This window comes from Stegodyphus dumicola, chromosome X1 (assembly GCF_044657685.1).
Source record: "Stegodyphus dumicola isolate Sdum_Otavi_A_Nest chromosome X1, ASM4465768v1".
NCBI lineage: Eukaryota > Metazoa > Arthropoda > Arachnida > Araneae > Eresidae > Stegodyphus > Stegodyphus dumicola.
The window spans coordinates 219,364,796-219,376,897 of record NC_140780.1 but is presented as its reverse complement, the minus strand read 5'-3'; the positions used below and the strand labels follow the sequence as shown (position 1 = coordinate 219,376,897).

Sequence of the window (12,102 nt, the reverse complement as noted above, 5' to 3'; positions counted from 1 at the left end):
ATCCCCGTCTAATGAATACAGAGCCTTCGGAAACGGGGAGATATTGCCTTCTAAGAGAAACAAACTGGTTTCTTGCCGTGGGAGAGTGGCCACGATCGGAGAGCGTTGCCTTATTTGGACATAATGGCAAAAGTTGGTGACGAATAAATTCCCTTAATCCGGTTGCCGGGGGCAGGCAGAGAGAGGAATTTGGACGAACAGCAGCCATTATGTGAGAACGTGGTGGCGGACACGAAATAGTTTTGGAGTAATGACCCCAGATGCCCCTTTTCTGTGAGAGGACCGAAACAGCGAACTGAGAAAGCCAAGATGGGCGGCTGAACCCTTTCGAAACCTCTGCTTAGTTGAATGGAGATTTACAACTGGAACGGATTAGCTGAAGGCAGCAGCCACATAGAAGACAGGGCACTCGACTTCGACAAGCGCCTTTCATCGAGAATTGCGAAGATAAGGCAGACGCTGTGGAAGTCTTCACCCAACGATCCCAGCTAGCAGTATTCTTGGGAAATAACGAAATCCTTCCTAGGCGAAAAATGAAATATTCCCAACCGAACAGAAAGCTAGAGAAATCTTCTCTGGCATCCTGAACATGTTAATAGAATCAGCGTTTCCTGTGCTCAGTGCTCTGAATTGGGGTTTCAGTCCTTCTCAATAAGGACTATGTTTGTGAACCCTCTTGCTCTGTACATTTTACTCGTGGTAATTTATGCTTATGTTTTCCTTTAAAATTGATTTTGTAAATTCGATAAGTAACCCAGGCTGACGTGAAAATTTAACACTTTTCAAGTCAGAAAATAAATGGAACCTAAACCATTTAAGTATTGTAATTATTTCCAAGATCCACTGATGGGTTGTTCGGTCAAGTTAAGATCACTTTTATTTGGATATTTTTAGATTATATTCACTTACATTTATACTAATAATTTACACTAATAATCACTGTACGTAATAGCTATTAATCATTATTTAATTTAAATTTAAAGACTTATAATTTAATATTTTTATATTTAAATTTCAACTAAAATTATTCTACATAACAAATTTATACCATGACATAAAAAACTGGCACTGTGATTTAGGAAATCATTTTCGTCTGGACTGTAAGTAGAACGCCATCTTTAATGAATCACTATGATTTGTTTAAAATCTTTAGAATTACTGTTTGTCATTTCAAATGAAGCATTAAGGCTTTACATTATTTTTTTTTAGTCTAAAGCTCTAATAGAAGATATCGGCTGTAAAAATTCAAGCAAAATATTTCATTTAAAATCCTTTCCATAAAGTGATGTTACCTTAGAGATATAAACTTGAGGTAAATTAATAATTGTTGTCCTAGACCATAATTTTGCGAGTTAAGTGTTAATAAGAGGAAAAGCTCGACTCAACCTTTTGTTGGCGCTGCATCTATTTTGAGCAAAACTTACCATATGATGATGTCAGTAGACCCTTCCCTGAGTAACATATTTTAAATGAAAGCAAAAATAAAACATAAATTACTTGATAGAGACTGTCTATGAAAATTAAAAACCTATGAAGGATGTCAATACATTTTCATTGATATTTGAAAAATGTAGTAGAATGTTTTTTTTTTTTAATTCTGTTAGTAGTCAAATTCATACAGCTTTCTGTTTAAGCAAAGGGAAGTGACGGAATTAGTTTTTGTGACTCGTGATTGTGAAACGAATACCTTGAAAAATGTAAAAATGTTTAAATATATGGAAAAATTATTATGAAAATAAACTTATTTTGAAGTATTAATAATTTTCATATTTCATTAACTGCACATATTACATTTTCAGTGCAAAATCGAAAGTGAATATGATATAAAGACGGCAATAAATATGCAGTTATACATCAGGCGAAGGAAAGATTGACATTTTTATAGTTAAAGCATAAATAATAATAATTAAAATTTCGTTTAATAATAAACATAAGGCATACTATTTCAGAAAAAAGAGAAAATAATATATGGGCAGAAAACGGACTTCATGAGCTTTATATTTTTACTTTGTTCCCAAATGATGAAACACCCATCTACAGTGAAAAAGAATATAATTGTTCTTCAATAGTATCTGGATATCTGCAGAGCGTCAATGAAAGCACAGCTATATGTTCTTCTCCTTATTTTGGAATAAAAGTGTTTAACATTATACATATAGTAGCAACACGTACAACCAATCATATAGCGTTTGTTATTTCTAAAAATGTTATATTGCAAATTTACTAATATATTGCTTATTTATTTGATTACAGGTACTACGGAATTCTCCACTAATACGCTATTCAACAATTACGTTCACAAGGTGCCTAGAGAATTCTAAAAATATTTTAATGTAACATTACTGCGAAGAAATTAGCTTTCTTTGAGAAAGAAAATGCATTTCTCTGGAAATCTATCAAAAGGTTTTATTGTAGTAGCAAGAAGAAGTTCAGGTTCATCAAGAATTTTTATTCCTATGAATTTGGAATGTACATTGAAACCTACTTTTCCACATATCGAAGATGCCAGTAGAGTAGCTAATACGTCTGCAACTCAGCCATAGTAACTTTATCTTCTTCTTACTAGAAGATCATTCAAAGAACCAGTTTTCTCATTTTTGTTTTATTATTTTATTCAGATCTGCTATAATCAGTGGTGTATAACCGTGTCTCCTGAAACCTATCTAAAATTCACAAAGCTGCACCGGCAGTCTTTATGTAATTACTCATTTCTAAGAACGCTTTGCCAAATAATAACAACATTCGATTACTGTTCTTGCAGTTCTTTTGCTAACTGCAGCTTCTATGAAATCTTACCTGATGCAATGCCATATGCAACAATAACAACGAAATCTTTGAATTCTAATATTGCATAACTACTAGTGATTTATGCATATTCGAAGTATTTACATTATATTTTTATTGGAAATTAAATTTAATTATATTAATTATTTAATTTAATTAGTAATTTATATTAGAAATTTACAGAAATATATATTTGTTTCATTGTTTACTTATTTTTGGATCTCTTTTATTTGGTATACAAGCAAATTCAGTTCATAATTAGCATTACCGGGATTGCTAAATATGTATGAGAAACATTTTTGTGCACCCTCCATTGAGTTTCTTTAAAATATGAAACTGACTGTTTTTATTAATGACCTGTAGCTGCTCAATCAACTATCTGAATACTAACTTGATTTATTAAGTCTAGAACATTTTAAGCTCTCGGAATTAATTTAAAATGTACTCTTATTACATGTATTACTCCTTTTGAACATCCCAAAATTAATTCTCTGAAAACTATTTTAAAGAATCACATTTACTTGAATAAAATATTTCATGAAATAGTAGCATGGTCGTTGTTACAGGTAATATGTAGGAAATATTTTGAACTTACCTAAGACTATGAGAGTTACATTGACTTCAGTGACCATGTCATTAGTAGAAGCTTGACATACATATACGCCGCTATCTTCTTCCATGGCATCTTTCAACAACAGATGACCCTCGCTTGTTATATTTATACGCCCATTGCTGAATACATCGACTGGTAAATTATCTTTTGTCCAACGGTACTGAACAGGAGATGAAGGTTCAGCTTTGGAATCACATGGTAGTATCGCAACCCCATTAGATACGACTACAAGTCTCAAGTCACTACTCCGATTAATAGAATCTGGAAAAAAAATTACATTTGAAATTAATATTAGAATTTAACAAATATTAGTATTATATGTTTAAATTCTAAGTTTGATGCAACGCCAGATCGTTTTTTGCTGTATCAGTAAAGGCACTCAAATGAGTAAGGCTGCCTTAACTTTTGATGATAGAGTTGAAATTATTTTAAGGAAAGCATCTCCGGCTACATTAAAAAAAGAAATAAAAAGAAAAGATTTAGGCTTTTTGTTGCTAAGAGTGTTAAGTACTAGTTGTTTTGGACATATGTATATTTATATTCAGGCTTGAGAGATACAGCATATTGTTGTATAGAACATGTATACAAAATAAATTTTGTTGCTTAAAAATAATTTCCCTGATATTTTAAATCCATTTTATGTTTCTTAAACAATAGAAAAAATTTTAAAACACTCACTTTTTGCTGATTAATAACTGCAAAACTATTGAGCAAAGAATAGGAAATAAAATGAGATTAATCTAGCAATCATAAAATCCAATTCCTCGTATAACTCTTTTATTATTGTTTTATTGCTTAAAATTACGAGTATATAAAGCATGCGCAGTAGATTATACATAAAATTTCAATTTCTGATTGAAGTGTTAATAATTAATATTTGATAAAAATTTTTTGAGCCTGCGTTTATTCAAATTTATTCCCTGTGTAAGGATTTAATTTTTAAAACAATGGTCTTTAAAACATTTTCTATTATTATTCCTTTAAGACAAATAGTAAAAGTTAATGAATCAGATCTTCTGAATATTAAAAATTACAATTTAAAATATCTTAACAGTAAGGTTTTGTTCTTATTGTATTCACAAGAACATAAACTTCAAAGTTGGGATAAACGTAAAAAACATTATCTCAATTTGTTTATTTAAAGATTTGAATGTTGTATAAAGCAGAACTTCAGATATTGTAAAGGGATTTCTTTACGTAAACAGGAGAAATATTCTTGAAAATATTCTTCCATACTATATCAAATTTCAATAATACACCCTGCACTTTTTAAGTTCTTTCATAACAGCTTGGATAAAACTAGACATTTCCATTTGGCGTTGTTTGATTAGTGTGCTAATATGTAATTTATGCTATAAGGTATTTTTCCCGCCTTCTTAGCATGCCTTCGTGGTGAAATGGTCACTACACTCGGCGTGTATTCGAGAGGTCCGTGGTTCGAGTCCCTGCGAGGACATTGTTAATTTTTCACCTGTCTCAGCATCGAAATAACCTAACGTCTCTACAGTGGCGCCTCTGCAGAAACTAAAAAAGGGGATGATGATTCTCCACCACCAGATTTGGCGAGTGGGTCCCCTACTCCCAAGTCGCGCTTTAAAAGGGGGAGTATATAAGGTATTTCTCCAGCCTTCTTAGCATGCCTTTGTGGTGTAATGGTCAGCGCACTCGGCGCGTATTCGAGAGGTCCGAGATTCGTGCCCGGCGAGGGCATATCACATTTTTTATGGTCTCTTGCTTCGTAATAACCTAATGTTTCTACAATGCTAATATGCGCATTATATTAAGTGATTTTTATTAAAATCATGCCTATGTAAATTACAGAAGATATAGACAAAACATTATAATCATATGCTTCATTTTTTATTTAGAATTTCATTGAAACATATTAAGAAGAAAATAGTTCCCTAATTTTACTTCTCCTACTTTTGTACTCTGTATCTTACACGGGCTTCGAATGGTTTATTTAAATGTGGTAAAGAACGCGAGAATTATCTGCCTATACTAAAAATTACTTCTTCGGAAAGATAGACTAATCAGGATATCGACTAGGGTCAAGTCTTTAGTACATGCGCATATATACAGCTAGACATAATGGGGGAGTGTCGGAGGGGTGTAAAGATCGCTGAAGGTGTGAGCTCAGCATTTTCGAGAAGCTATTGCCCGGCATACATCTGTTTAAACGATGTCGAGTTGCTACATCAGTGTGAAATGTTGAAGAATAAAGACGACATCTGGATACTTTTATACGAGGTCGAATCATTGAAAAGACTGAAGAAAATCGAAGTGTGACAAGTTTTGCTGGGAAGTTCAGGATTGCTAACAGCAGTTTTTTACGACTTGGAGAGCATTTCAAATTTTAGGAACAGCTATCGGACGGCTCAACAGTGGTTGTCCACGAGCAATCACTGTAGCGAAAGACCCATATATTGTCCTATAGGCAAGAAGAAATGGTCGGAACAGGCTATCGAATGACAGCGATATTGCGTTTTACCATGGCCAGAAGGTTGCACAATGGTGGTCTATTTGCACGACGGCCTGTATGGTGTTGCAATTCTAGAAGCATACACATCTGGAGAGAACTATGAACTCACAATAACCCCTTCAAGATCATCAAAAGGGACCGGTTTAGAGGTCGCAGCGTTCTCGTTTGGGGATACAAAATTCTTGGTAGCTGTAACGACCTTCATATCTTCCAAAGAGGTTCAATCACCTTGACTGCTATTGTAACAAAATTCTCCTTCCTTATATACGTCTTTTCAGAGGTGCTGTGGATCCTCAGTTCCTCTTCATGGACGACAACGCTCCACTTTATTTCACAGTTGCTGTCGAAGAGCTATTGGAGAGTGAGGATATTGACCGGCAAGGTCTCTGCATCTAAATCCCATCGGATGTATGGAACTTTCTAGAAAGACGCGTGGCAGCACGTAACTTATCGCCAGTAACGATTCCGGAGCTGCGATTAGTGCTGCAAGAGAATGGGCAGTAATGCCTCAACAACTCATTGACAACGTCATATTCAGTGTGGACAAATGATGGGAAATTTGAACAGCAGTCAGGGAGATCATATCCTCTACTAAAGGCCGGATGTTACTCGCTGGACACCTACACCTGTCACATGAATGTTTCGGCCTTCTGTTGCATTGTGCTCCATGCTGCTTTTTTAATAAAGTTCCTTTCTATCATTTGATATCTTTTTGGGGGATCCATCTTGGGTATATTAGGGTATTATTTTTGTTGATTTTGAAAAACTTTGCATAACGTTTTATTGAAAAAAACCGTCTTGCCTTAATTTTTGCCCACCAGTGTAGTTACAACTGAGTTAGCAGGAAATAAACGTAGAGTGCAAGCGCACCGGAAACACGCTCTTTCTTAAAACTCCAAAACCCTCAGTTCAAATCAGCTCTCGCGAACCGGTGGGTGGTCCGTGAAAACGTTTTGATGGTCCGCAGAAAAAGTGGGACATTATTTATATTTTTATGAAGATTCAATTTAAAAAACGACGAGTAACAAAACCTATTATGGAATATGGATTATACTTAAAAAAAAAAAATAGCTACTACTTTTAGCGAAATTCCTCTTGAATTCAGCGACCATTTAGCTACTTTTGCAGGTGTATCTAGCGACATTCGAAAGTGAGAGTCGGCATCCATGGATATGCCGCTGTTATCAATATTAGCGCGAAATGTAATTCTCTTTCCTTTTGAATTACAAACCTATGCTGTTGTGGTCGTTAGTAACAGAGTTTTCCTCCGTGTCAATAGGCATCTTGATGGATTTTTATGAGAACCATTTACATTCTTGTTTATAATTGTATCACTGGAAGATTCCGTGTTTGTTTTGTCTAACTGTTGATCGATGACGCCACTGATGAGTAAGCGATGATTATTATGCTTACAATAATTAAAAATTTGGCGGCATAACACTGTCAGGTTATTGATATTGCTTTGCGTTTGCCGGTTTGTTCTTGGTTTTCGTGAAGTTCATGTTCAGTGATATGGAAATGTGAAGCTTTCTGTTCAAGAAGGTCAGATTTTTGTACTTTTCATCTAATTTTTCAATGTGAATGAAGTATACGTAGTTTGCTGATTATCATTGTATAAATGTATTTACCTTTTTTTAAATTCATATTAGTAGTCCACCAAATATAAAATTATATATGTAGTGGTCCGTGAAGTTCTAAGGGTTGACGACCGCTGGTTTAAATAACCTCTACTCATTTGCACTCTGGTTGAGGAGATGGAAAGAAGAAGTACAGATCCAGATCACAATAATAGGTTAATTTAAGACACATGATAATGTAACCTTATAAGATAATAAACAGGACGACACGGAGAGATTCATATAGAGAGATGTAAACAACAGAGTACGGTGTATGAAGTATTGGTTCGAAATCGCAGAGATTATTTTTCCCTCAAATGTCATAAAAGGTGAAGATTACCACAAATTTCAGTGAAAGTAATAATACAATTTTTATTGAAATATTTTTTAATAAGAAATGTTTTATTGCAGCTGTCAAAGGGCTAATTACCCTATGCAAGGAACTAGGGATTTTTTCCAAGCAACTCTTTGAACACACCTTAACTATTACTGAGTTAAAGAAGATTAGAGCAAATTTTATGTCGAGAATCTTAAAGAACATTAAAATCTTCAGTTAGTATAAAATGAGGAAACAATGGTGGAATGGAAACAATAATTAAACTATAATTTTTTTAGGATATTACATCATTTACAGTGTAAAAAGATAGATTTTATACGGGAAAATTAGAATCTTATAAATTTTTGTGATTGATTGATTATACTTGTATCAAAATGAGTTGAGGATATGTAAAAATGTTTTTTATTTCCGTTATATTTAGATAAAAATAAGAAAAAATTTAAAGCCTTCTTTAAATTAATATAAGTTAAATTTAAGGAAAGTTTTAATTATTTTTATAATTCATCCAGATATAATTTAGAAACGGGGCTCTGTTAATAATTCTTTCGGCTGCTTTTTGACAAAGACGAACGGATTTTCCACTGTTATTTAATATGAGAATTGTGTTTTATTTTTGCATTAACTTACCTTTGTTTCCATTGCGTATGCATTTATTTTAATGTACTTATTTATCTAAATGCATGCATTATTTAACATATAAATACATAGCTAGATAGATATAGATATATTGATCAGAAATTGAGCAGTTAATAAATTAATAAATTATCACTATTAACGCCAAGCAAAATTCTCCCAAATTATATAAATAATTTAGTAAAAGTTAAAATATGTAATTAATATGGAAGAATTATGGTAAAATTCCTAACAGGAGGACACAAATTAAAAAAACAATTGGATTCGATTCGATTACTCAGTTATGGCAGAGCACACGAGGACTATCAGTCTAAAGGGAGGGATGCCTTCGTGGAGGACTTTCTAAGGGGAAACTGGCTCGTATACACGTTACACATGGGGAAAACCACGAAAACGCCCATGCAGCCAGCCCGTTCGCGGGATTCGAACCTCGAACCGAACTACCAGTGTTCAGCGTCTTTACCGCTCGACCGCTGGTGGGCCTAAAAAAATTGAATCAATAACTTGGGAAACATAACTGAAATAGATGTTTTAAGGTATTTCTCCTGCCTTCTTAGCTGGCCTTCGTGGTATAGTGGTCTGCACACTCGGCGCGGATTCGAGAGGTCCGTGGATCGAGTCCCGGCGAGAGTATTGCTCATTTTTCATCGCTCCTGCTTCCAATTAATCTAATGTCTCTACAGTGGCGCCCGAACTAAAAGTGTGGATTCTCCACACTCAGGATTTGGCGATTGGGTCCCCTAAACCCCAGTCTTCATTTAAAAGAGTGTGTATATAAGGTATTTCTTAACAGGCCTTCGTAGTGTAGTGGTCATCACGCTGGGCGCCTATTCCAGAGGTCTGTGGTTCGATTCTCGACGAAAGAATTGCTCATTTTTCGCTTCTTCCTGTTTCAAAAATACCCTAATGTCTCTATACAATGTAATTTAATAGAATAAAATAAAATTCACATACTAAACAACATTTACTAATTGTTTTATCTTTGTGAAAGAGCAGCTGTAAGAAATATTAACAGACCCACGCTTTGGATTTATATCTGTATGAACTTCAAAAATAATTAAAGCTTCCTTGAGTTCAACTTTTTAAAATTCACTTCAATTTTATTTATTTTCAATTTAAGGAAGGCTTTCAAATTTTCTTATTTTTATCACAGAGTAAAGGAAACATACAATATTTTTACATATGATCTACTCATTTGAATACAGTTTAATACATAACCAAGGACATAAATTTCTAAAATTCTCGTTTTCCAGTATATAATCTACCTATTGACACTGCTATAATATATTATAAATGGTATAATGTACTACTAAAATTATAGTTTAATTATTGTTTCTATTTCTCCTTTATTTTCTAGTTTTATGCTAACTGAAGACTTCAAAGTTCTTTAAAAAACTAGATTCTCGTGATACAAATTTAGGCTTAAGGAGTATTCGAATAGTTGTTTGAAAAAACCCCGTTCCTTGCATACGGTAACTAGCTCTTTGACAGTTACAATAAAACATTCTGTATTTTCTAGCTAATTTAATAATCCTTGAAAGCTAGAATACTTATGAACTGTGTAGCCAAGTATCACGGAATTCACGTACTTAAATGAAAAGTCCAAAGAAGGTTTAAATTACCCTTTATTCCAACGCAAAAGAAATTTACAGATGGCTTCGTCTCGGGCTAACAGTAAGCATCCACTTGGGCTTTACCTTAAGACAGAAAATAAGAAACTAATTTAATGTCGAGGCTCCACAGAAATAACAAAAAAATTGTCCCTTAAGATCATCGGCAATTACTAGCAGCCATGTAACAATCCGGCAGAAAAGTCCTAAGATTAGAATTAAAGCAACAAAGTGGCCAAAAGGCAAAACACGCTGTAGGAAAATCTTCTACCGAATTGACCGAGACTTCAACTTAAATAAATTTTTCTACCTAATTTACATAAAACGCGATACTCAAAACGCATTCTGGTAGGTGGGAAACGAAACAAAGAAGTAAAGGATAGGCTTGTTCTAAAATAAAAATAACTGTTAGGAAATTAAAATAAACCTTCTACAATTCATGTTATAATTAATTCTATAAAAATTGGATTATTACATACATTCATATCGGTGGTAGCCTTCACCTCTTCTGGTACTTGAGGGAAATGAGAAAAATAGTCATTCGTGATTTTTAACCAATAATTCCTGCATCGTAGTCTTCTCTTTACATTCAGTTATTAATGCAATATAATTAAGCATAATTTCACATTTTACTAATTTCATACAAATAAATTTTCTCTCATTTATATTCAATTTGATTATAACTATTCATGTTAATAAATATTTATTATTATTATTTATTAAAACGATATTTAAAATCAGAATTTATGTAAAATATTCAATGATAATGTTCAAAATTATTTCATTATTAATCATCTTTTATTTTTACTTCAGTTTCAAAATAATTCAAACGTGTTTGCAATAATTCATTTTATAATAATCATGGCATTAACATTTAATAAATTTGCTTAACTGAAATGAAAGGTTTAAAACATTTAAATACTCGATACGTAATTAAACCAATAAAAATCATTAAAATGACTTTTTGATAGTATGAAATTTCTGTTTAATATCATTGTTGTAAAAAAATAGATTTAGACTCTTATGTTTACACTCCATTATTATTGGAAAAATAGAGATTTCCAACTCAGTGATAATAAAAAAGATTTTTAGCATCACTAATAGATTAAGTAATCTATTACTTAATTTCTCTGAAAAGTTACCAGCATACAGTGCTATAAGATAAAAAAATACTCCCACAAAATTTATAAATACAAAATCATTCTAAGAGGAAAAAAATTAATATTTTTTAACAATAAATAATACTCTTTTTAAAAAACCTAAATCAAATTTATAAAATTTTATTTTAAAACAAAAGCTCCACGCACTCAAAGCACTCATTTTAAAACAAAGCTCCACTCTATAAACTCATAGAACTTTTACCAATTATAGATTTCTGAGAAGAGTCGCAACTTAATTCCGTCAATGACATTCCTTAAACCGGAAAGCAAAATATGAACATCTGACGTAGGAGAATAACATTTTGCGTAGGAAGTTAAACATAAGAAATCGCTTTAAAGCAAATTTTCGGTCAACTGTAATTCATCTTCGAATCACTGGCCACTACATCTTTAAAACACTTGTTAATTAAGTGATTTTTCCACGATCCCAAGATACTTTTGTAGAAGCATTTTCTTCGTAAATTTTTCTTTTACTTTTACATTGATGATGGAAAGGAAAATGGAAATTTATTAGGATTTGTTAGGACTTTATTAGCAAAATGCAATATTGTTTGAAGCAGCAGAACGCTGGAGCGCTGTGATGCACGTAATTAAATGAAACTAAACAACTGATAATGGAAAAAAAAAACTTTTTGACTTTTGACGAGCACGTGGAATAATAAAATAATATCCACTAATTGGAGTTTCTGACGGGCATAATCCTATCTGACTTTATTTAATTGGCAATAAAAATAGTGATGCGGTTGATGGAAAAGATTAAACATGGAAATACAGTTGTAAATTAAATTTAGAAGTCTTTTATCTTATATATATGTACCGAAAGAGAGAGAAGAGGGTTCGAGTTTGCCTTCCTTTTCATACAACCTC

General features: G+C 32.8%; 1 protein-coding gene across 1 annotated transcript in view; it reads right to left on the bottom strand.

Moving 5' to 3' along the window:
• Positions 1–12,102, bottom strand: part of LOC118198259 (fibroblast growth factor receptor-like 1) — a 206,354-nt gene that overhangs the window by 26,245 nt on the left and 168,007 nt on the right. The window contains exon 3 of the mRNA XM_085808517.1: positions 3,380–3,658. Coding sequence (XP_085664643.1) covers positions 3,380–3,658 — 279 coding nt within the window. The remainder of the gene's footprint in view (positions 1–3,379; positions 3,659–12,102) is intronic.